A 26,845-nucleotide genomic window follows, 5' to 3' on the forward strand; every position below is an offset into this window, starting at 1 on the left:
CCAGTCCATTCTCCACTAAGATTCATTTCCAATTAACTTTATACACATAAGACCAACTCTATACTAAGTAAAGATTTCAACAGTTTGCACACACACAAATGCACATTTGAGAACAAGTTTTATAATTAACTCTCATAATACAACTCATTGAGGACAGAAGTCCTGCATGGGAGGTTAGTGCACAGTGACTCCTGTTGTTGATTTAACAATTAACACTCTTAAGTATGATATCAGTGACCACCCAAGGCTCTTGACATGAGCTACCTAGGCCATGGAAGCCTTTTGAGTCCACAAACTCCATCAGTATTTGGACATGGACATAATCAAAGTAGAAGTTCTCTCCTCCTTTCAGAGAAAAGTACATCCTTCTTTTATGGCCACTTCTTTCTACTGAGATCTCACTCACAGAGATCCTTCATGTAGGATATTTTTTGCCACACTGTCATGGCTTTCCATGCCTGAAATGCTGCCACGGGCTTTTCAGCCAGACCAGGATACCTTAAGAGCTGATTCTGAGGTCAGAGTGCTACTTAAAGCAATTGTCATTCTATGAGTCTGCTGTGTGAACTATTTCCCATGTTGGAACATTCTCTCCTTTATAATTCTATTTACTATTATTGCCATACACTTGATCCTATTAATATGAACACTTTAACACATGATCCTACCTATATGTTCACTTCAACACCTAATATGATCACTTTAACATTTAAGACAACATAGTTATCAGCCAGCTTAATGGGATCTGGGGGTCCCATGCAAGTTTTTAAAATGTACCCTTAGAAGTAAGTCCGTAGAAATGTATGTAGACCTATACAGCTTTACTGTTAAAAACTTCCTCCTTCCTCTCTTATTCCCACTTTTATTTTTTAATGAGATCTACTCTCAATTGTCTTTATACACAGATGATCAAATCTGTGTTAAGTAAAGAGTTCAACAGATAGTGTGAAGAAAAAAAAAAAAGAACCTGTTCCTTGACAGACAAGACAAGGGCTGTTCAAGTCATTGCTTCACAGTGTCAATTTCACTTCTACAGATTGCCTTTTAGGTGTTCTGATAGGTATCACAAATCAGGGAGAAAATATGGTATTTGTCCCTTTGGGACTGGCTTATTTCATTCAGTGTTATATTTTCCAGATTCATCCATTCTGTTGCAAATGACCAAATTTCATTATTTTTTACCACTGTATAGTATTTCATAGTGTGCATATTCCATAATTTCTTTATCCAATCTTTGGTTACAAGCATTTAGGTTGGTTCCATGTCTTAGCTATTATGAACTGAGCTGCAATAAACTTGGGGGTTCAGATAACTTTTTTATTTACTAATTTCATTTCCCTTGGGTAAATTCCCGGGAGTGGGATGGCTGGGTCATATGGTAGGTCTATATTCAGATTTCTGAGGTAGCTCCATACTGTCTACAATAGCGGCTTTACCAGTTTACATTCCCACCAATAGTGGATTAGGGTACCTTTTTCCCCACATCCTCATCAGCATTTGTTGTTTGTTGATTTCTGTATCAAAGTCATTCTAACTGGGGTGAGGAAAAACCTCTTTGTAGTTTTGATTCGCATTTCTCTGATGTCTAATGATCCTAAGAATTTTTTTTAACTTTTATTTAATAAATATAAATTTCGAAAGTACAGCTTATGGATTACAGTGGTTTTTCCCCCCATAACTTCCCTCCCACCAGCAACGCTCCCATCTCCCGCTCCCGCTCCCATTCCATTCAAATCAAGATTCATTTAAAAAAAAAAAAAAGAAGACCTAAATGAAAGATCTCTGCGAGTGAGATCCCAGTGGAAAGAATGGGCCATCAAAGAAGGAGGTACCTTTCTCTGAAGGGAGAACTTCCACTTCGACTATGACCCTGTCGGAATAAGATCGGAATTGGCAAACCCTAAAGGCTTCCATAGCCTTGGCAACTCATGACTAGAGCCTAGGGAGATTACTGACACCACAAACAAGAGTGTAAATTGTTAAATCAACAACAGGAGTCACTGTGTACTTACGCCTCATGTGGGATCTGTTCTTAATGTACTGTCCAATGTGAATTAATGCTATAACTAGTACTGAAACAGTATTTTTACACCTTGTGTTTCTGTGTGGGTGCAAACTGATGAAATCTTTACTTAGTATACAGTGAATCGATCTTCTGTATATAAAGATAATTGAAATTAAAAAAAACTTGGTTTTAAATTGGAAATTGCATAGAAAATTAATCAATTTTTAAAAAATATCGTGTAGGATCTCTGTCCTTAATGTGCTGTACAATGTTATTTAATGCTATAACTAGTACTCCAACAGTATTTTTCACTCGGTGTTCCTATGTGAGGGCAAACTGTTGAAATATTTACTTAATATATACTAAACTGATCTTCTGTATATAAAGAGAATTGAAAATGAATCTTGCTGTGAATGGAAAGGGAAAGGGAGCAGGAAAAGAGAGGGTTGCAGGTGGGAGGGAAGTTATGGGGGGGGGGGAGCCATTGTAATCCATAAGCTGTACTTTGGAAATTTATATTCATTAAATAAAAGTTTAAAAAAATTCATTTTCAATTATCTTTAGATACAGAAGATCAATTTAGTATATAGTAAGTAAAGATTTGCACCCAGTTTGCACCCACATAGAAACACAAAGCATAAAGTACTGTTTCAGTACTAGTTATAGCATTAATTCACATTGAACAACACATTAAGGACAGAGATCCTACATGAGGAGTAAGTGCACAGTGACTCCTGTTGTTGACTTAACAATTGACACTCTTGTTTATGGCATTAGTAATCACCCTAGGCTCTTGTCATGAGTTGCCAAGGATATGGAAGCCTTTTGAGTTCGCAGACTCCGATCTTAGTTAGACAAGGTCATAGTTAAAGTGGAAGTTCTCTCCTCCCTTCAGAGAAAAGTACCTCCTTCTTTGATGGCCCATTCTTTCCACTGGGATCTCACTTGCAGAGATCTTTCATTTAGGTCTTTATTTTTTTTCCAGAGTGTCTTGGCTTTCCATGCCTAAAATACTGTCATGGGCTCTTCAGCCAGATCCGAATGCCTTAAGGGCTGATTCTGAGGCCAGAGTGCTGTTTAGGACATCTACCATTCTATGAGTCTGCTGTATACCAATGCCATCTCACTAGTCAAAGTGATCAATTTCAGTTCACAATGGATCATAATAATAGGACTAAGAATCAAAAGGATCACATAAACAAGACTAGTGTCTGCTAATACTAACTGATAGAATTAAAAAGGAGAGAACAATCCAACATGGGAAGCGGGATCCTGAGAATTTTTTTATGTGTCTGTTGGCCATTTGAATTTCTGTGTTTGAAAAATGTCTGTTTAAGTCCTTTGCACATTTATTCACTGGGTTGTTTGTTTTGTTGTTGTGGAGTGTCTTGATCTCTATATATTCTGTTTGTTACTTCTTTATCAGTTGCATTGTTTGCAAATAATTTCTCCCATTCTGTGGGTTGCCTCTTCACTTTTCTGAGTGTTTCCTTTACAGTACAGAAACTTCTCAATTTGTTGTAATCCCGTTTGTTGTTTTGCCTTTGATTGTCTGTACCTCTAGGGTCTTTTACAAGACATCTTTGCCTGTGCCAGTGTCTTGCAGGGTTCCCCAATGTTCTCTACTGATTTGATGATATCAGATCGTAGATTTAAGTATTTAATCCATTTTGAGTGAATTTTCATGTAAGGTGTAAGGTAGGGCTCCTGCTTCATACTCCTGCATATGGAAATCCAGTTTTCCCAGAAACATTTGTTGAAGAGACTGTCCTTTCTCCAGGGATTGGTTTTAGTTCGTTGGTCAAATGTAAGTTGGTTGTAGATGCTGGGATTGATTTCTGGTGTTTCTATTCTGTTTCATTGGTATGATACCAGAACTTAGTGGGAATGCTTCCAACTTTTCCCCATTCAATAGGATGCTGGCCGTGGGTTTGTCATAAATTGCTTTGATTGTGTTGAAGACTGCTCCCTGTATTCCCAATATGGTTATAGAGTTTTCATCATGAAACAGTGTTGTATTTTATCAAATGCTTTCTCTGCATCTATTGATCTAATCATATGGATATTGTTCTTCAGTTTGTTAATGTGATGTATCACATTGATTGATTTGTGAATGTTGAACCATCCCTGCATGCCAAGGATAAATCTCAGTTGGTCAGGGTGCATGATCTTTCTGTTATGTTGTTGGATTTGACTGGCTATAATTTTGTTGAGGATTTTTGCATCTATGTTCATCAGGGAAATTGGTCTGTAATTCTTTCTCTGTTACATCTTTTTCATATTTAGGAATTTCTTCATAGAAAGAATTTGGAAAGATTCCCTCTCTTTTGGTTGTTTTGATTAACTTGAGAAGAATTGGAGTTAGTTCTTTGTTAAATTTCTTGTAGAATTCAGCAGTGAAGCCATCCAGTCTTGGGCTTCTCTTTGTTGGGAGGGTCTTTATTTCTGATTCAATTTCCATCCTGATTATAGGTCTGTTTAGGTTTTCTATGTCTTCATGGTTCAATTTAGGTAGGTTGTATGTGTCCAGGAATCTATCCTTTCTTCTAAGGTTTCCTGGTTTGTTGTAGTAATTTCTGATGATTCTTTTTATTTCTGTGGTGTCTAATTACATCTCCTTTTTCTCTCTAAATTTATTGATTTGGGTCTTCTCTCTCCTTTTTTTTTTTTTTTGATTAGTTGGGCCAAAGATGTGTAAATTTTGCTTATTTTTTCAAAACCCATCTCTTTGTTTTGCTGATCTTTTGTACTGTTTTTTTTTTTTGCTTCATTTTTGTTGATTTCTTCTCTAATTTTAATTATTTCTTTTCTCCTACTAGTTTTGGGTTTGGTTTGCTATTGTTTTTCTAGATTCTTGAGATGCATTGATAGCTCCTTTATTTGGTGCCTTCCCAATTTCTTGATGTAGGCACAAATTGCTATAAACTTTCCTCATAACATTGCTTTTGCTGTATCCTGTAAGTTTTGATATGTTGTATTGTTTTCATCATTGTTTCCAGAATATTTTTATTTCTCTTTAGATTTCTTCTATGACACATGGATCATTCAGAAGCATGTTGTTCCATCTTCATGTGTTTGTATATGTTCTAGAGATTCTTGAGTTGCTGATTCCAGTTCCTTTGCATTGTAGCCCAAAAAGATGCATGGTATGATTTTGATTTTTTTTGAATTTGCTGTGATGTGCTTTATGGCCTAGCCTGTGGTCAATCCTAGAGAAAGTTACATGCACTGCTAAAAAGAATGTTTATTCTGTAACTGTAGGAAGAATCAATCTTAGATATCTGTTGGGTCTTTTGGTCTATCATGTCAATTAACTCTGCTGTTTCCTTACTGATTTTCTGTCTGGTTGATCTGTCCATTGCTGAAAGTGGGGTGTTGAAGTTCCCCATTACTATTGTATTGGAGTCTATGTCTCCCTTTAGATGCCTTAACATTTCTTTTAAATAGCCAGGTGCCCTGTAGTTAGGTGCATATACATTTATAATACTTACATCTTCTTATTGGATTTATCCCTTAATTATTACATAGTGCTCTTTTTTGTCTCTTTTAACAGTTTTTGTGCTAAAGTCTATTTTTTTCTGATATTAGGGTGGATACAGTAGCTCTTTTTTGGTTTTGGTTAGCATGGACTATCTTTTTTCCATCCTTTTACTTTCAGTATGCATCCATCTGTAGATTAGAGGAGTGTCTGCTTTCAGCGAATACCTAGAGACTTGTGGTGGGTACACCCAAGGAGCTCTATTCAGTTCTCCAGGGTGAAGGGTGTACCTAAGGTGACACCTAGGTTTGGCATGGTAAATCTCTCTTTTTTTGTCATAGGGGAGGTTTATTCTGCTCAGCTGTGCTCCTCTCCTCAAAGGAGACCAGTGCCTGAGCACTATCCCCAGTGGGTAATATATTCATCTGCTCTGCCGCAAGGACCATGCAAAGGATCTATGCATTCCTCCGTGTGAGCTCAGATCCCTCAGCAATGTCCCTCACCAGGTAAACAGGGAGCCCTGAGTGTGTGGAGCCTTCCACAGTGACTGCCCAAAGTCCCAGCCATACCGTGAGCCCTCCCATACAGCCTCATACAGTCCCAGCATACAAGCTTCCCACAGTCAGCAGCACCTAGCACCCTGTCTGTTCTCCCTACCAGAGTCAGGAGTCTTCCCTCTGCTGGTTGCTGGGCTAGCCATGAGCTGGTGCAGCTGCTAAGTGTATCCAAAATGGTGCCCATTCTCCATTGGCTTGTTACAGGATGCCATTGCAGGGTGATTGAGGAGAGAGAAACGTGTCCCTCATTTTTTTTCCTCCTCTAGTTTGGTAGGTACACTATCCACCTCGGGGATCTAAGACAGATTCTCTTTAGGCTCTTCCTGCAGCTTCATCACCAGTGGCTTGGGTTGCTGTGGCCTGTTCTCACCTCGTTCTCCAGTGCTGTTGCAGAGGCTCTCAGCTGCTGGGGTCTAGAGTTGTGGGTGTCCACGTCCTCCACATAGGTCCAGTGTGTCCCTCTAATTTGTGTAGAGTTTCCTCTTCCATTTTCTTCCTAACTCTTCATTGAGACTGCACGCTCTCCACTTTTTTTAAAACTATATTCTCCTAGACTAGAGCAGTAAGCTCTGTCCCTGCTCTGCCATCTTAATCCACTCCTAGACACTTTTACCAGCATTATAATCATAAAAGGGTAGAAAATAATTTAACAACATTATCATTTTACAATGTCCTTGACTTTACTATGAAGGTTAATTTTCTGTACCCTTTTCCCAAGGGAAAAGCATTATCACTGTCCTTAGTAAGATTTATATTATGATTTATCCATGAAAAAAATTGCCTTTCTGCTAGTTTCTAATATATCATGTCATGTATCACCTTGCATTTATAATATATTGATAATCAAAATCAATAAATCCAGTTAAGCTGTGTTTGCCATTTTTAAAATGTAGATTTTAGTTAATTTGCAAATCTAACTTCAAAACCTGTACTTTTGGTTAGCTTTCTAAAAAACTATGATAACATTTATATTTCTAACAGTCTCCTTTTATAATAAAAAATCACCATGCTATAAGTTAGGTAACATCGATAGTCAAAATAAAAGTTGTGGAACAGCACATATTTGTATATTTTAAAAATTAGACTCATACCTATAGCTTATAAATGTTTTTTCAGAATTAGAGAAGGGATTGGGGAGGGGAAAGAAAAAGATAGACTCAGTCCTTGATTCAAAGTTACTTTTTTTTTTTTTTTGACAGGCAGAGTGGACAGTGAGAGAGAGAGAGAGACAGAGAGAAAGGTCTTCCCTTGCCATTGGTTCACCCTCCAATGGCCGCCACGGTTGGCACGCTGCGGCTGGCACACCACGCTGTTCCGATGGCAGGAGCCAGGTGCTTCTCCTGGTCTCCCACGGGGTGCAGGGCCCAAGCACTTGGGCCATCCTCCACTGCACTCCCTGGCCACAGCAGAGAGCTGGCCTGGAAGAGGGGCAACCGGGACAGAATCCGGTGCCCTGACCGGGACTAGAACCCGGTGTGCCGGCGCCACAAGGCTGAGGATTAGCCTAGTGACCCGCGGCGCCGGCCTCAAAGTTACTTAATATGTCCAGGCATTTTGTTGATAGTACAAATTGACAATGTAACCCAAAGTACTTTCATGAATAAATATGGGACATTAATGCTGCAGTAAACGGAGCTTAATTGTTCATTGGCAAGTATGTCCTAGTGAGACGATAATATAAAATGTCATTTTACACCTAATGTCAGGTTGGAAGGTAGTAGCAGTCTTCAATTCCTTTACAGGCCTACCTTTTTTGATTAAAAGATATTTCTCAATTCTTAATCTTAGACAGTCACATTAGTCATCTACATTCTTTAATAAAAATAGTAACAATTCTGCTAGAAAAGTAAGTTTTCTGTACTATGAAAGCAGCTTACCTAGCAGGCGTGGGAATTATACCTTTGCTGATTGAGAAACAAAGCTCAGTGCCAAAGCAATCAGATTGTGGTCTTAAGTTTTCAAATTCCCTGATTAAATACTCATCTTCTTCATAGCACTTTACGTTGGCTCAACTATATTATTAAAGTTATCTTCTTAGTCAAAATGATAGTCACATGGTACTTTATTCCTGCTCTCTGCTTTTTTTTTTTTACTTTTATTCAGAAAAGTTTTAAATTTACAAAAGAAAAATTGTAGAATTGTTCTCTGTCTTGTTAAATCTTTTAAGTTGCCGCCTCTAGAAAGTCTCTTAATAAGGAACAACAACTTATATGACTGCTTATTACTTATCATTAATACGTGATTACTTGTATGACCAGAATCATAGTAATGGTCTAAAATATCCAAGCTAATAAGAGTCCATATTGACATCTTTTTAGATGTCAATATGTGGAAGAAGTGGTTCTTGCAAGAAAATTCTAGAATTCTTTTGTCTATTATGTGAATTTATACTTTAAAGAGGTCTAATAACTTCTAGTTAATTTCCATCTGGAATTCCTCACGTGATTCAAAAGCTAAGAAACAAGGTAACTTTTATATAAGTTCAGAGAGGTAAAAATATTCTGATGGAAATACCTCAGCTTACCATTACATAGCTTTTTCTCTTCTTAAGTATTTCTTGACCACAAATTTGTGTGTTTGGATCTTCTGCACATCTTATATTAAATCCAGTTGTGTGGTTTGGAACTTTATTGACAGGACTATGAAGTCATAGGATGAATATTTGAAAATGTTAGGGAAAAATATAATACAGTTAAAAATGGTGCAGTATTTATCCATGGTAGCACTAAAATGGAACAAAAGACAGATTTATTTAATAGTACATTTTAAGTAAGTTGAAAATGAAATAAACACATAGATACAATATTCTAAGCTTTATTTTTCTGAAAATGACCTTGAAAAGTTTCCCAAGAGGTGGGATCATTTTTACAACTGACTTAGCATGTGGGGCCCCTTATCTTACTATCTGTGAAATAGAGGGCTTTGAATGTAAGCTCTCGGAGGTGACTGTGACTCTGTCACTCAGATAATTCCTCTATAATGCAGATGTAAGATATTGGATGTGGAAAGAAGAATGAAAATCTGGGGACAATTTATGCCATTTTCTATACTGGACTACTGTACGTCCAGTAGTTTCAGATAAAGACATGGTGAAAGTCTACCTTTCTCAAACATGTCCATGTGTGGAATAGAGGGCGAAGCATGTCAACTGGACTTTGATAAATTTTAATCCGCTACAGCAACATGTCTGAAGATACTTCTAGTATATAGTAAGGAACTAGATGCTTCAAGGTCCTGGAACTCTAAGCTTTTGAGATTCCTAGAATTTTAATGTGTTTTATACTCCCGTTTCATGAATGTTTACGTTGTTTGATGTAACAGATCACATCATAATTCTCGTGAATGATTTCTATTGCTAAAATAAATAAGCTGAATTACTAACATGCAATATCAACAACCAAAATAATTGAGAAAATCAAAATATTTGGACTGGTATGCATAAATCAATGCAATCCTTAATTAAATTTTCTACTTTTCATCTCCAGGTTTTATGACACAACATCATAACACGATTTAAAAGATCTCCATTTACTGTATATATGTCTGGATTGACTTTAATTTCAAATGTGCATTCTTAAAATGAGAATCAAAGTTTAGAAATATTTGGAAATGGTGATCTTTTATCTGCCCTGACTTGAAAGAATGTAGATTTTTCTATTTTGAGCACATGTGAGAGAGATGCATTTATATATACACTCACATAGAAAGCAAAGCAAATCTGTCCTCTAATTTCCATGGATCTTAGAGGGGAAAAAAATCCTTAAACATAAACACAAGATTGGGGTGGGGGAGTTATAATAGCAACAAGAAAAAAAAAGTGCCATAAATGAATTTCAACTTTAATTCCCCATTTTCCCATCCAGAACAAGTGCCACCCAGGACCAGTTTTCGAATGGATTCCTCTGGCAAGTATTCCTCCACACTCACAGTTCTGTGAACTAAGCATCTTCCATTTTGTGTAGTGAATCATTCTGAGTAATACCAGTGTTCTAGTCTGTAGTCACTGTGCTAATCTTATTCACGCACATAAGCCTGCATTCAAGGTGGAGAGAAAGTCTCATCATGAAAGACCTCAATGCCTACTGACGAAAGACAAAGGGAAAGAGTCTTATTTGTGAATGTCTTCAATACAGTGACTTAATAAAGAGCTAGATGGGAAACCAGGCAGTAAGAAAGCCACCAGCATGACTAGATCTGTACTGGCCGATAGAGTAGCCATAAGCTACGCGTAGCTATTGGGCTACACTTGAAATGTGGCCACTCTAAGATTTACTCGAGGATTATGAAAGTCCTCACTGGATTTCAAAGACTTAATACAAGAGAAAAAAAAAACAAAAGAAGTGAATTATAGTTCATTAATTATTTTTATATTGATTTATGTTGAAATAATATTTTGAATGTGTTAGGTTAAGGTATATTAAAGAAAATTTGGCTTACCTGTTTGGTTTTCTTTTCTGAATGTGGCTTCTAGAGAACTCTAAATTACTTATGTAGCTTACTTTCTATTTATTTTGGACAGTGCCAGACTAGAGAAATAGAAATGAGAAGCTGAATTATGTCAAGAGATTTGCAATTCAGATATTTCCAAAAAATTTATTAGAATATTTGCTAATATAGAATGAAATTATTTTCAAACTAAGTAAATACCTGTGTCAACTTACTTTTTAAAAACCATGCCAATTACAAAATGCTGTATTTCAATAGTGGTTTAAGCTGGCATAAACTATCATAATTTCAAATTTAAGAGCTTTTGATAATAACCAATTAATTTACTTAGAAGGAAAACAGTTTTTAATTTAACCATTTAGAAAATACTAAACATTTTTGGCCAAAGCTGAAATGTTTAACATTATTGTGGAAATGAAGAAGAAAAAAGAATATTTAGATTTTTCACTCATAGAATTAGTAATGGAAATACTTTGAACAGCTGATTAAGCCACTGGACTGAAAGCCAGCACGATGAAACAATTGCAGAAAAAAGCGTTTTATAATAGCACTGCTTCAGGTCTGTGGGCTCACAGCACACATCTCTGGAGTGTTTCCCTGGTGACAGCTCATTATCCATCCCAGCATGTCCTAACACCCCTTGGAGAATATATGTGCTTAAGATCATTTCATTCTGTAAGTTCCTGCATCCTTTTTTTTTTTTTTTGGATATGTAGAAAATATAGAAATATTGCTTGGCATTCTGTCTTCAAATCATGTCTGAAGCATTCGTTTAGCTTGGTCTGAACATTTTAAAGCATGATTATTATTATATGCTGACTGTAAAGTCCTTGTAATTTTTAAAAATATCTTATACCCAGGGAGAAAATTGGACCTAGTAATTACAGTTGCAAAATGAAATCAAGATTAAATTTGGAACTCTAAATCTCAGCTTACTGGCCACAGCAAGCACATTCCATGAAAATCCCAGCTTCTGAATGCACTTTATTTAAAAATAAAAGAAGAAATAAAAAGACTACCTAATACTTTCATTTATCTTGACATATGTGCAAAGATATTTTTACATAAAAAAGCACGTTACTTAAAAAACAAAAGTTTTCACATAATTTGAGAATATTGTAGTGCTATGCAATCCAGATTTTCAAGAAAATAACCGATCCAAATATTTTGTTGTATGTCCACATAACTTATCAGAATATTCCAGAAAATCATGACAGCACCCAAAACAAATAAATTCCTATGTTACTTCTTTCATCGATAAAATGTTCTTTGATAAATCCTGTGCTATGATTTTTTTACTCAGACATATTATCATAATTAAAAGGTATGTTATTAATATTATTTGCATAATTTTAGGTGTAGAGGCAAAACGAATGGTAGGAGGTCCTAAATTGTGTATTTATAAAAGGAAGCATTAACTCCATAGTAAGACAATATTGTGGTTAATTGGGTCTGATAGGTTGGTGAGTGTCATAAAAACAACTAAATCCAGGAAACACTTACTTAACAGCTCTTAGACGCAGTGCATAATGGAACAATACCAAAGACAAAGATAATTGCATCACCACCCAGGGTGGTGTTACTGAGCAACAACAGAAACTATAAGCCAGGAACTGTGGATGCCAACTCTACCCAAAGTCAAGAGAGCCAAGACCTGAAGTGTAAAAGAAACCACTCCCAAAGGAGGACTTCCCCTGTTTAGGATCAAAAGAAATCTGAGGTCATAAAGGGTGCATCCGTTACATCATGTGAGGCAAAGGAATCAATCAAAATGAGAAAGAGACAGCATCCTTTCTGTTTGATCGTTAGGATGCCATCAGCAAGCAACCTTAAATGGTTGCCATTTCCGACTTTTTAAATGTTAGCTGTTGTGATATGGATGTGAGTTCAGGATAAATTAAACAGGTAAATTCCATCCCAGTAACTTGCCACAGTGGTCACACAAAACCTTTATCAGAACAGAGCATCATGAGATGCCATGTTTCACAATGCCTGAACAACCTGGCACCCAGCTTCTAAGGAAGAGGCAACATTGGCCGTGGCTGGCCATCGAACATCATGTTCAAAGAATGTTCAGTAATGCCAAGAAAACAGAACCTAGAGTGGCAGGACTGAGTCAAAGATGGAGTGAAGCCTCCATGGAAACGACTCTTCCAAGAGAGAAATGGAAGTGCAGAGCAAAGCAATCTTCAGGAAAAGAAATCTAAAATTAGTTACAGGCAGAAAAGCAAATAGAGTGGGCAATGAGTCAAATCTGCCTGGTCACATCCACCTTACCCAAGAGTAAAGGAGAAAGGTAAAGAAAAGGGATTCTTTTTTTAAAAAGTATTAAGCTGTTTTATCTAGTAATGTTAGATTTGTTAGATTTTCTATGCAATAGGAATGATTTAATTCCCGTGTAACTCATTCTGTATTCATGTCTGTAGTGTATGTAAACCCAGACTCTTGGAGTATGTGCTTAATATCCTTCTTAGATTTCTGATGCCTTCCTGCCTTCCCCATGCTGTCTTTCCCAGCTCTCTTTACAAGGAAAAGCCAAAAATAATAATAGAAATAATGCTCTTTCCAGCTGGAGGAATTGAATAAATGCCTTCTCTGTGCGAAGCTGTGATAATAAGCCATGGTACTTATGTTTTAATTAAAATATGAAAGGGTATTCAAGTACGAAAATTTAACTAACATGTTTATAGCAGCATCCCATGTGCCCAAATAATCCCTAAAAATGTCATTCTTTGCATTTTTGAAGATCGAATCCATTCTTAAAATTAATCAGTTGTGTTCAGTCACTCAGGCTTTCTCTTAATACTGTGTACAAAGCCATGTCCTTCAAAACCAAGACCAAGGATGTTTACAACACATGAAATGCCCTGGAAACCTGGTGTAAATTATGAATCAGCTTTTGAAATTCTACTTTTCTTTATTATAAGGAAGATTGTCCTGGTACCTGGGTGTGGTCACCATTTCTGACTTTTTAAATGTTAGCTGTTGGGATATGGGTGTAAGTTCGGGATAAATTAAACGGGTAAATTCCATCCCAGTAACTTGCCACAGTGGCCACACAAAACCTTTATCAGGACAGAGCATCATGGGATGCCATGTTTCACAATGCCTGAACAACCTGGCACCCAGCTTCTAAGAAAGAGGCAACATTGGCCATGGCTGGCCATCGAACATCATGTTCAAAGAATGTTCTGTCTCCCCTTCATTCATTTCTTCACAACCACCACCTCCTCTCCAGCTGCACCAGGCAACCACCAACGGTGCCCTGACAGCTCTTCTAAAAGGGCTGAGGAGAAAGAAAACCAAAAAAGAGCACAGAAATAAACAAATGAGCAGAACAGAAGAGGGGCTGGGTGACATCCAAAGCTACTTGGCTGCAGAAGGTATCTACCGGGCTCCTTCACCCAGCAACCTCCCAGGCTGCATAAGTTATTTATAAGCAAGAGAGGAGGGTAGTGATCATTAACTTCTGTCTAATGGGGTGAGCACTTGGCCCTTGGATCTCCCCAGTTTAAGTTCTTGCCTTAATAAGGGAAGAAATAAGCATGATGCAATGATTGACACATGTCAGAGGGCCAGAGGAGAAGTTCAGGGACAGGATCAGAAACATCATCAACAGAGCTAACAAAGCAAGAAGGAGCTAATGTCTCCCAGCTCTGTGCATACAATTTTAATTATTTTGTAAATCCAGTCTCAAAGGAGAAGAGAAGAAAAAAAGAAACAAAGAAAAAATTATCTTTCTATAAAATCTTATTTTCCCTTTAAAGAAAATGTTGCTGCCTCAAGGCACAATTTATCATTTAGACTTCTTTTCCAGTTGACTATTTCTCTGAAGTTTCCATGCCCTGCAGCCCCTGAGTCTGTGTTCAAAATTAACAAAGAAATAAAAAATAAATCACATCTGCTGCCACACTCTTCTGCAGGGTCTCGCATGTGCTCATGGACCTGAAGCTTGGGCATCTACGCCTGGATGAATGGAAGGACAAAGATGAAACAGTGGCCTCACACCACCCCATATTCAGTCTGGTTCAAAGCAACAGTCAGGAGATCCTAATCATTACCAAAGTGCACCAGAAGAGGAGGAGGAGGAGGATAAACGCCTTGCTCACATCTCTGTTCTTTGCAGTAAAACAAAATTAACTAGCTAAAAATCCAAAATTTTTCTCCTAAAAAAAATCTGAGTCATTTATTAAAAAAAAAAAACCTGATTCTAAGTCCCCCAGGAATCACAACATTCTCTGAGCCAAGACAAACTCCTTAACCTTAGCATATCTCAATAAACGGACAGTTTCCTCTTTACTGTATTCATAAGCAATGCCAAAGAAGAATATAGGAATAGATGGCTTGATATATCATTTTAGGTGTCAGAAATAAATCACCTTTTATTTTTATTTTTTATGTGCATTTGCTTCATGGTCTAGGACCTGGTCAGTTCTCTCATCTTTAAAACAAGAATGATTGTATAGCTTTTAACAGATAGCTGAGGGAAGGCAAATTTTAATCGGTTACTCTTGTTTGAGAGTTTTATATTATTCATTGAATGGAAAAGGCATACACATGATATGAATGATTACACATACAAATGATTGTACATACATTTGGTCATAAAAGAGTGAATGGTCAGTAAGTCTGGCACAGTATACCCCTACATGTGTACTTGGGTGCCTGATTCAGCTTTGTTAAAGAGAGCACCAAGTAACCATCACTGGCCCATGCAGCAGGAGTGAATGCCTTACCTTTCATATATCACTAGAAGTAGCCTGGGCTTATTGGGCACCAAGGCAAGCCCAGTATCGTTGCACACTGGGTCACTCAGAACCCCCCTTCCTGCAGAGCCTGGGTAAGGTCCCCCTGGCCATCACTCAGTGAGCGTCTCTCTATCACTGTATCCAGGTGGCTTGGCACTTTTGAGATTTTTGTTCCTTGAGGAGTCTCCTCCTCTAAAACCCCACCCTAATTCCCAAAACTATCCTGTTTAAGCAAGAAGAATTTTACTTATACTTAATTTCTATCAGTTTTAACACCTCTTCTAAACCATTAAGGCCCAGAAACCACTAAACACTTCTTCAGCAAAGGATGTCATAATAAACCCTCTCCCGAATGTACTGAATCCTCAGTGGGCATGAAGCTACACACAGCTCTGTCATAACGGAGGTGCTTCCCCTGAGGATATGCAAAGGACCAGGGGCAGGGGATAAACATAAATCATACTCTCCTTAAAAAGTCAGATGTCCTCTTACAACTTTATTCTACAGCTGAAAAAATGTTACCCAAAAGAGTTCTCCATCTGATTTTCAAGCACATTTCTGTTCTCTCAGCTGACTTCAGAGTCCCCAGGCTCTTGAGCATGCTAATAATGTCAATAATTGGGTAGTGGCTTCCATTTGCTGAAGTGTTGGGGAGGTAGGGGTTCATCTTAGAACGAGGAGATTTTCTATCATAGGTTATGAAAAAACTAAAGTGGTTTGTCTAATAATAAACACTATACTTAAACCCCAAAAGAGAAACCCTTACATTCTCTGTTTCTTAATATTTACAATACTGTAAAAAAACAACTTCTAGAAGCATGAATTTTTACCCCGAACTTCTGCACACACGAACATCCAAGCTGGATGCATCGTCATAAACAATTACTAGGTGACACTAACTAGGTAATTGTGGTGTTTTTACCATCTGTTCTCTCTCATTTCTGAAATGATGCTTCTGGGCAGAGTTAATATCCTCAGAGTGACAGCCAAGCTTCTTGAGGGCAATATGAAGGCTGTCAGAAAAATAAAGAATTAGAGAAGTATCCATTTTTTTAAACTCAGAAACTGTGTTTGCTCTTTCTACCTATGGTAATACCCAGGTCACACCTTTGTCTGGCCACTGTGATTCCAGGGACTACCTACTGTGTTCCTCCCATACTTTTTGTTCCCTCTCTACTGCCATTGACTCTAACAGCACTGTCATGAATCACGTCCACAAACTGATTCATCATTGGTGTGTTCCGTTCCTCAGGGGGTGGGGTGCAGAAAGGAGCCATCATTCAATGGGTTCTTCTTTATGCCAGGTCCCGATTACAAGGAACTAGATGTTCACCTTCGGAGGATGGAGTCTGGATTTGGCTTCAGAATCCTTGGAGGAGATGAGCCCGGTCAGCCTGTAAGTAGAATCTCCTTTTTTTCCCCATTTTGGGCTCTGTTGCATATGTAAGCATCAGGGAAAGCATTCATTCAGTAGGGCATCAAAGGTAAATGTTTCAGGACTCACTTAGAAGAGTTTGAAGTTTCTCACATCGTGCCAGCATCCTCATGATCAATATCCCATCATCAGTCACCTTCATGGAAGGACATTACTCTTTCTTAGCATGGCTTAGATTCCTCGTGAGTCTGTCAGTCATTTAATTGTATTGGACCCATGGTATCTCTGAGTGGCAGCCTCAGTTTTCCTCACCTGCGAGGTGGAGATCGCAGTAGTGCCCTCTCATATTGTAGCTTTAAGGACAAAAGAAGAAAATCCATGCAAAGCCCTTGGTCTTGCGCCTGGAACATATTAAATGCTGGACAAATGTCTAAGCCCAACATTATCTCTCTGGTAGATATTCCAGGAAAAAAAAAGTAAAAATAAAATCAATAGGCAGAAATCTCCAGAAGGAAAAAGTTAACCTAACAAATGAAAAGAATCTCTAACAATTAGAACTGTCCCCCAGTGAAGTAGTTTGTCTTGGTAGGGAGTGAGCTCAGGTACAGGAGAGGGATTCAGGCAGAGCCTGGCAGCCCTGTGGGAGAGGCTAGAGCAGATGATGGATGAGGTCCCTCACTACAGAAAACCCCAGAAGGCTGAGCCTGGACTCCAAAGAGGAGGGCCCTCCAGGCAAAAAAAAAAAAAAAAAAAAAAAAAAAAAGACTTATCTCTGATTCCTGGGGAGAGAATTTGACAACAGCGACCAGGAAGTCACTAACTCCCCAGCTCCCAGAGAAAATGTGAAAGTGTGTTGGCCAAGAGAGGTCCGTTGGGGTTCCCTTCATATTTGAGGAGGAGAAAGCATTGCTTGGGTAAACAGGAACCTCTGGTTTACATGTGTTCAGAGACTAACTGCAGGACCCCATGCCACAGGTGGAAGCAGCATTGCTCCCCACTCACTGCTTTGCTCCCCTGCCCCTCTGTTGTCTGCATCTTTGTTTCCCAGTGATACTGGGTCATCAAGCAGCCTACCAGTCTCAGGCCTCTCCTTAGCCCATCTTAGTTATATAGGAAGAAAGAAAGAAGGGAGAAAGAAAGAGAGAGAGAGAGGGAGGGAGAGAGAGAGGAAAGGAGGGATGGAGAGAGGGAGGGAGGGAGGGAGGAAGGAAGGAAGGAAAGAAGGGAGGGAGGAAGGAAGAAAAGAAGGAAGGAAGGAAGAAAGCAAGCAAGGAAGGAGCTACAAATAGAACCATGTCTCTTTATGTATGTAAAGATTTCACATTGATTTATCCTCTCAAACCTCCGCAGGGTATTAACCTGACTGGACTTCCACCAGGGTTAACCTATAACATGGCCTTTGTGGTTTCATTAGCGCAATTCCAAATTCCTGCAAAGCCAGGGTTCCATCTTCCCCCTTCCCACCTTTTTTTAAAACCTTGTTTATTTGAGAAACAGAGTTATAGAAAGGGGTAGGGGAGAGAGGAAGAGAGAAAGAAAAAGAAAGAAATCTTCTGTCTGCTTGTTCTACCCCAAATGGCAGCAAATGCAGAGCTGGGCCAGATGGAAGGCAAGGAGCTGCAACTCCACCTGGGTCTCCCGCGTGGGTTCAGGTTACCCAAGTACTTGGCCATCTTCCTCTGCTTTCCCAGGTGCATTAATAGGAAGCTGGATCAAAAGTGGAGCATTCAGGGCTCAAACCAGCACTCATATAGGATGCCAGTATCTCAGACAGTGGTTTAACCCACTGTGCCACAACACTGGCCCTATCTTCCCCTTTTACTTCTACGTTCATGCCCCATAATTTTAACACATGCAGTTATCCAGAGTTAGCCAAACTCAAGGTCAAAGTCACCATGTCTGCCAAAAGCTCCTGACACCAACTGAAATGAGGTAGCCAAACTGCCATGTCTAGACCAAGTCTCCACAGACCGCTCCCACTTTAGACACCAGCCATAAATGTGGGAGGCTCCACTGGGAAGCGGGTTCACCATGTACTGATTACCAACTTGTCTGAGTCCACACATGACAAGTTGCATGACACACATTGATCACGTACAGGCAGCAAATGACAACAGAAGTGTAGGATACACTGAGAGACAGTCCCCAAGGCTCAGGAAAGCTACCAAGGGTGGATGGGACCTCAACTACATGTGACTCACTGTCACCACTTCTGAGGGACCCCAAGAAACAGACCTTGGGAGATTTTATAACCTGGAGCAAGATGATTTACTGGGCTGAAGCACTGAAGAACCCTTGCTTCTAGGGGAGACTGGAATAAAACTGGGGTGTCCTGGCCAGCCCCTCTTTATCTCAGGGTGTTGCACTATAAGCACAGTCTACAGTCACTCCTGACAACTTTTAGCATCAAAGCGAAAGAACTGTGTTGTCCCAAGGCTACATGGAGATGTGTCCTGCACCCATAACTTCCCTGGGTTCACTTGCACAACTCAGACTCTGGAAAGTGCAGTACAGATTACAGTTTTATCGTGGATACAGATTAGGATCAGCGAAAAGAAGAGACACACAGGACAAGGTCTGGAAGGTCAGGTGTGAAGCTTCCATTACCCCAGGGTCATGTTACCTCCACCCTGACATACAAAGTAGTGAGCAGAGGATGCTCACCCAAGCTTAGATGTCCACAGTTTCCATCGGGTTTCATGTCGACTGACTCACAGCCCACATGATGGAGCTCAGTCTCTGGGCCTCACTCCTCCTCAGAGGTTGGGCAAACACCACTTGGCTCAAAGGCCAAATCCTCTAATTTTATGGTTGGTCTTCCTGGTAAGCTCAGTCCCTACCCCAAGACCAGTGGTGTGGCTGGCTCCATCCTGAGTCATGGCCTTAGCATAAACCATCAGGTATGGTACAAAGGGCTCCCCATGGACAAGAAAAACACTCCTATTCCAAGAGTGTAAGAACAATGGCCTATCCTCTATTCGACCTGAGGCTAAATTCTATATTAGAAATCATATGCTTTAAAAAAATTTAATAAAACCATGCTCAAAATAAAACACCACTGTTAGAGAATTATTATAGCATTTTGGGGGATGTTGGGCAGTAGCAGAGAAAATTGCAAGGCATTTTGATCTCCACATAGAACCCAATGCCCTTTTACTAACTTAATACCTCAAGCTTACCAACCCAGGAGGATGAGTTCTATGTTCTAGAATACACTGAATGCTGTGGGTGTTTTTTTTTTCTTTTTTTCTCATGCCAATCTATGAGCTCCTAAAAGGCAAGGGCTATTATTTAAGGATATTTGTATCTTCTAAACCTAGCACAGAGGCTGGTACAATCAATGTTTGTTAAATGGAATTAAAAGGGTGATGTCATCCAGCCAAGACAGTCACTGCAATTCTCGGAACAAATACTGATGAGGGCTATGTTTCCTGAGGCCTCTAAATCCTGTAGGCTACACAGCTTAAAAAAAAAAAAAAAAAAGATTTACTTATTTATTTGAAAGTCAGAGTTACAGAGAGAGAGAGAGAGATACAGAGAGAGAGAGTCCATCCTCTGGTTCACTCCCCAAATGGCCACAATGACTGGAGCTGAGCTGATCCAAAGCTAGGAACCAGGAGCTACTTCTGGGTCTCCCATGTGGGTACAGGGGCCCAAGCACTTGGGCCATCTTCTGCTGCTTTCCCAGGCATATTAGCAGGGAGCTAGATCAGAAGTGGAACAGCAGGGACTCAAACCAACACCCTTTAGGGATGCTGGCACTACAGGCCATGAGTTTAACCTACTTCACCACAGCACTGGCCCCAGGCTCCATAGCATTAAAATGGCCCACTCCTAGGAGCAGAAACAGTGTCCTGGCAGCCCTATGATATGTTTCATTCTCTCTCTCTCTCTTTCTCTCTCTCTCTCTCTCTCTCTCTCACACACACACACACACACACACACAAGCACACAAATGAGTGAGGACAAGCAATTTCACATTTTAGAGAATTTTGTATTTCTTCTCTTTTGTATTTTGTATGTCTTCTCTTGAAAAACTGATGCAGAACACAGAGTTTGCCTTTCTTTGTGACAAGAAGTGGCTGGAGCAGATTGGCGGTCCCTTCTAGACCATGCAGGGCCATGGTTCCCAAATTGCCCTTATCTCTGTGTTACTCATTTGGGCTACTCTCTTTAAGATTCCTATACCAGAAGATTGGCTTGAAAAAAACTGGACAGATAAGTGTGCCAAGGGAGCCTTCAGTCGGGGCTGGATCATGGTCTTATAGCCCTTAAGCATTGGTAATAGTGGCAAGCTCCTTCTCCCATATGGAGAAAATAAGTAAAGATCAAACTATAAAATAAATATAAGTCAAAGCAACAAAGTGCCCGCTCTTCCCATGGTGCTTGCTTTAATACAGTCTTTGAAATAGGAAAATCTTCCTTTGCTGGATCCCCAGGCTTGTGCTTGTTTGTTTTGAGGGTATATCAGCACCCCATTCAGTAAACTGTCTTCCCCACCACAGAAGTCAAAGGAGGTGCATGACTACTGTCATACGGGGCAGAGTTTCCAGTGGCTCAAGAAGGGACGGGTCTTGCTGGACTTTGGCACTGAAGTTGTAGAACTATCACCAAAATGAAGCATGCAGGGGGCCAGCACCATGGTTCACTTGGCTAATCCTCCACCTGAGGCACCGGCATCCCATATGGACGCCGGGTTCTAGTCACGGTTGCTCCTCTTCCAGTCCAGCTCTCTGCTGTGGCCTGGGAGGACAGTGGAGGATGGCCCAAGTGCTTGGGCCCTGCACCGGCATGGGAGACCAGGAGGAAGCACCTGGCTCCTGGCTTCAGATTGGCGCAGCGCCAGCCATAGCAGCCATTTGGGGAGTGAACCAATGGAAGGAAGACCTTTCTCTCTGTCTCTCTCTCTCTCTCACTGTCTATAACTCTACCTGTGAAGCAAAAAAATAAAAATAAAAAATAAAGAAAAATGAAGCATGCCTTGCTCACATTGAAGCACAGCTGTGTGCCTGTAGCCATGGCCACCTCCAAGCCCCAGGATGTCCTTCTGCCTGCTCCCAGAGTCCCTGCTCCCAGAGTTCTGAATTGGCTTTGCATCCCTGAGTCCTTTCTTCTCTCCACTGGCATCAAGTATTTATTATAAGCCTCCTCAAATTACATGGACTGCTGGTTATCCTTATTGTATTTATTTAGATTGATTCCTGTTTACTCCTTCATTTGAATGATTTAAGACACACTCAGGCTGCAAGTTACAATTTTGACATTTAAGCCAAAAAGTAGACACTGGTATCTCCTGGAGGCAGAGCAAACCTAGGAAAGGAACTTTGGAAAACAGACTGTTGCACCCCAGAATGACCGAGTTTGGAAGAGTGAGCCTGCTTAAAGATGTCCCATCAGGCTTCCCTTCCCGCTTTCCCGCATGCTAAGCCCAGAGGTAACACAAAGACAAACACACAGCCTCATTTAATTGATTATGTGCTACAGAGGGAGAGGAGTGTAAGGTGACTTGGTCCCCAACCACGGGAGATCTCGTGAGTGACATCAAACAGGTTTTTGCCTCCATAAATATGAAGATGTGTTGACATCCCAGGGTGCGCATTAAACATGACAACATGACTTTCAGCAAACAATGAACAGCCAGCCTCCAGCTCAGACAAAGCTTAGGGACATTTTTCCGGCAAGTGGAAAAACTTTTCACCGTTAAATAACAATAGAAATAGAAAAAACTGAAAACTTGCAAGAAAGGAACAAAAATGCGACTTCTAGCTGTGAGCTGAAAAGAGATGAAAAGGTATCACTACGGGAAGACTGGGAAAATACTGCTGCTGAGAAAGGCCTGTGTGTGGAAAGCCACTCCAAGGCAGAGGTAACGGCACACCGAGTCTTGGGCGCACACTGGAGTCAAGTGCAAACTAGTGAAGAGGTTCGGAAAGGAAGAGCCTGAGCTTGACACAAGGCCAAGTTATCCAGGTTACAAGGACAGCTCAGCAGACCAGGGGTTGCACTGACATTGAGCAAGGCAGGAAACAATTAAAGGAATTAAAAGGCCTGAAAAGGTGGCTTAGGTCCTGTTTGTTTCTCTTCCTTTTTTTTTTCTTTTTTTTTTTTGGAGATTTATTCCTTATTTTTGATCTATTTGAAAGGCAGAATTACAGAGGAAGGGAGAGAGAGAGAGAGATTGTTCTATTTGCTGGTTCACTCCCCAAATGGATACAACAGCAGGGGCTGGGCCAGGCCAAAGTCAAGAACCAGAAGTTTCTTCCAGGCCTCCCACATCAAGGAAGGGCCCAAACACTTGGGCCATCATCTGCTGCTTCCCCAGGTGCATAAGTAGGGAGCTGGATTGGAAGTGTAGCAGCTGGGACTCGAACTGGTGCCCGTATGGGATGTTGTTGTAGGCAGTGGCTTAACCCAGTAAGCCACAGTGCCTTCTTACTGGTTTTTTAACTTTCTTTCCAGTGTCAGTTTTCCCCTACTTTATAGTGGTGTTAGCCACTTGAATGTGAATTGTTATCAAATGCTCTGGGTTTTTGTTTTTTTGTTTTTTTGTTTGTTTGTTTGTTTTGACAGGCAGAGTGGACAGTGAGAGAGAGAGAGAGAAAGGTCTTCCTTTGCCGTTGGTTCACCCTCCAATGGCCGCCGCGGCCAGCATGCTGCAACCAGCACACCGCACCGACCTGAAGCCAGGAGCCAGGTGCTTCTCCTGGTCTCCCATGGGGTGCAGGGCCCAAGCACTTGGGCCATCCTCCACTGCACTCCCGGGCCACAGCAGAGAGCTGGCCTGGAAGAGGGGCAACCGGGACAGAATCCGGCGCCCCAACGGGGACTAGAACCCCGTGTGCCAGCGCCGCAAGGCGGAGGATTAGCCTATTGAGTCGCTGCGCCGGCTGGGTTATTTTTTTTTTTTTAATGCCCTCACAAACCTGAAATAAAGTATACTTTCACATTGGCTTTGTTTCCTAGGTAAGGCAGTTGGAAAGATGACTATGGATCAGTTGTTCATAGGGACAGGTAGTTCTTCCTTTAATTACTTTTTAAAGATTTATTTATTTATTTGAAAGGCAGAGTTACAGAGAGAAAGGGAGATAACAGGAGACAGAGAGAGAGAGAGAGAGAGAGTCCTTCAATATGCTGGTTCACTCCCAAAATGGCTACAAAGGCCTAGGCCAAAGCCATGCGCTTCATCCAGGTCTCCTGCATGGGTAGCAGAGGCTCAGTTACTTGGGCAATCTTCCACTGCTTTCTCAGGTGCCAAAGCAGGGAGCAGGACTCAAACAGGCATTCATATGGGATGTGGGTATCATAGACAGCAACTTAACCCGTGCACCACAATGCCAGCCCCTTATTTTTTAAATTTATTTGAGAGAGAGTTCCCATCTGCTGGTTCACTCCCCAAAATGCCCACAATGGTGGGGAACAGGGAGTCTGAAGCCAGGACTCAGTCCAAATCTCCCATCTGGTAGGCAGGAACCAAAGGACTTGAGCCAACACTGCTGCCTCCCAGCATCTACATTAGCATGGAGTCATGCGATGGAATCAGGAGCCAGAGCTGGAAACTGCACCCAGGTGCTCCAGTGCGGAATTCAGGAGTCTTAATGAGTGTCTTAACTGCTAGACTCCGTCCCTGCCCCAGACGGTCCCTGCTCTGTTTTGCCACAAGGCTCTTCCTTCAGGACCAGGGCAGTGAGGATGAGATTAAAAAGCTCCTTGCAGGGCCGGTGCCGCGGCTCAACAGGCTAATCCTCTGCCTAGCAGCACCGGCACACCGGGTTCTAGTCCCAGTCGGGGTGCCGGATTCTGTCCCGGTTGCCCCTCTTCCAGGCCAGCTCTCTGCTGTGGCCAGGGAGTGCAGTGGAGGATGGCCCAAGTCCTTGGGCCCTGCACCCCACGGGAGACCAGGAGAAGCACCTGGCTCCTGCCTTCAGATCAGTGTGGTGTGCGGGCCGCAGCGCGCCAGCCGTGGCAGCCATTGGAGGGTGAACCAACGGCAAAGGAGGACCTTTCTCTCTGTCTCTCTCTCTCACTGTCCACTCCAGCTCCCTGCAGAGTATGGAGCAGAGAACACAGAAAAAGGGACTGAGGTTGAGGAGCCCTGTGAGACCAGAGCAGGCAACAGATGGAACAAGGCTCAAGTGGACTGGCCAGTGTGCTCTGGGGTCAGCAAGACCAGAAAGAAACTGTGACCTCGTGGGTAGGGAAACAGACCAAGTGCCCAGGAGGAGTCCCTAAGCAGACCTGGGAAGCAGCTACTGAGATGGCTCAGTGACCAAGGCTGTGAGCTCCGGGGAGCCTCCCTCTGTGGACTTGGATATGACCAGTGAGACCAGTGAGCTCCTGTGGCCTTACGACCAAGTGGAAATCCTCACACCTTGCTTCTCAAGGTGTGATTGCTCCATGCCGCACCAGCGGCACCCACCAACTTCCAGAGCTTAATAAGCATGGGCAATCTCAGACCGCACCCCAGGTCTACAGAAACACACTCTTGGGGGAATGGGTCCAGAACTGTTAGGACAAATTCCCCAGGTGATTTCTGTGTATGCTGAAGCTGGAATACTTTCTAAAAAGGTCAGATGTCTGGAGGCCTGTTCTCAAGAGCTTAAGTGAACATGAGAACAGACACACTGGGAAGCCAATATGAGTTACAGTGCAAGAAGGAATCATAGATTATCTGCTCCCTGCCATTAAGGTGGCAAATGGGAAATAATTGAATGTGCCAAGTTCACAAATCATATTTGAGGTAAAGGAAAAGAAAGTTGTGGTTTTTTCCTGGACAGAGACACATAGAACTATCTCTGTTAGTGGTGAAATATGTCTCACAGAATGCAAAATTGCCAAAGACTAGGGAGCCAGAGCTGCAGGAATGCAAGTTGAAGGCAGTGCCATGGCCAGTGGTCAGCCTGGGGCCCAGCACAGGCCACGGCCTTGAATGGATGGAACACATATAACTAACACAGATAGCAGACGGACTGGCTTCCCTAATGCCTGCCCAAGGCACCATGCCCAACTCCATTTGAGTTTGTTTAGTAGCCATGGCAGCCCTTTTTGAAATAAGGGATAGTATAGATTAAATATACAATTATACTATATATATATATATATATATACACACACATAATATTTCACAATACCATATAATTTATATTAAAACATTAAATGTGCTATTTGTTGATAGTTGATTGAAGTATTAAATATACTGCTTATTTAGAAATCAATATGCAATATTTGATAGAATGAACTAAAGAAAGGTTTGAAAGACGAAAAATTCACATTTTCAAAAGCAGTGTCCAGTGAACTGCCATCTTCACTCACATGTCAGTAAGACCCACTCTCACGCTGCCTCCCCCTGGCTCAGGTTTTCCACAGTCCCTGCCTGCTAACAGACTATGTGATCTATGCATTCACTCCATTCATTATTGTCTCTTCACTAGAGTGGAAGCTCTGTAGAGAAGGGATTTTTTGTTGCTTGGGCACAGATGGATTCCTAGCTCCTAAATGTATCCCTAGGCTCAATGCATGTTTGTTGAAGAAGCGAATTAATGAAGAGAGTGCCTCATAGCACAGCAATAGGGTGAAAAAGGCTGATGTTTTGCTGGGATCTTCCTGTTAATGAATCATAATAAACAGAATGGTGCTTCTAGCCTATCTGTGTACCTTCACCTCTCTCCTTTCACAAAATAATAGGAATTTTCCAACATGAAACTTTGTTTTTTACTTTTTTTTTTTTTTTTTTTTTTGGTAGAGAGCTCAATCATAGCCAGGGCTCCTCTCAATTGTGACTCCTATATTGGGTTTCATTTCTATTAGTTAAATTCAGAACTCTGCTTTAAAATTGATAATTAACCTGACAAGAAAAACCCACCTTTTTCTCTTTAACTAGCCATAAGCTCTCCCACTGAAGTCTGCAGGAAATCTAAAGGTTGAAGCATTTCCTCTAGGCTCACCCACCCAAATGCAGTTTTCATGGGGCAGTAGAGAAACATAAGCAGTCATATTACTGGCCTTTGCACAAAGCACTGGCAGACCCTTTGAAGCACTCCATAGTGTGCTGAGCCTTTTGAAGAACAAATTGGAACATCCATAGAAAGAAATTAATAACTTCAGATTGGCACAACAATAAGGGGAGATGGAGAATGTCAGAAGTGTGCCCAACTGCTGGATTGTAGCACCTGGGCGCAGTGAGCAGCAGGGAGACAGCCACACTGTGCAGACAGTCCAAGGCAGGAGAGTGAAGCCTTC

General features: G+C 41.0%; 1 protein-coding gene across 1 annotated transcript in view; it reads left to right on the forward strand.

Moving 5' to 3' along the window:
• Positions 1-26,845, forward strand: part of MAGI2 (membrane associated guanylate kinase, WW and PDZ domain containing 2) — a 1,616,214-nt gene that overhangs the window by 1,406,253 nt on the left and 183,116 nt on the right. The window contains exon 13 of the mRNA XM_062210835.1: positions 16,539-16,630. Coding sequence (XP_062066819.1) covers positions 16,539-16,630 — 92 coding nt within the window. The remainder of the gene's footprint in view (positions 1-16,538; positions 16,631-26,845) is intronic.

This window comes from Lepus europaeus, chromosome 1 (genome assembly GCF_033115175.1).
Source record: "Lepus europaeus isolate LE1 chromosome 1, mLepTim1.pri, whole genome shotgun sequence".
Taxonomy (NCBI): domain Eukaryota; kingdom Metazoa; phylum Chordata; class Mammalia; order Lagomorpha; family Leporidae; genus Lepus; species Lepus europaeus.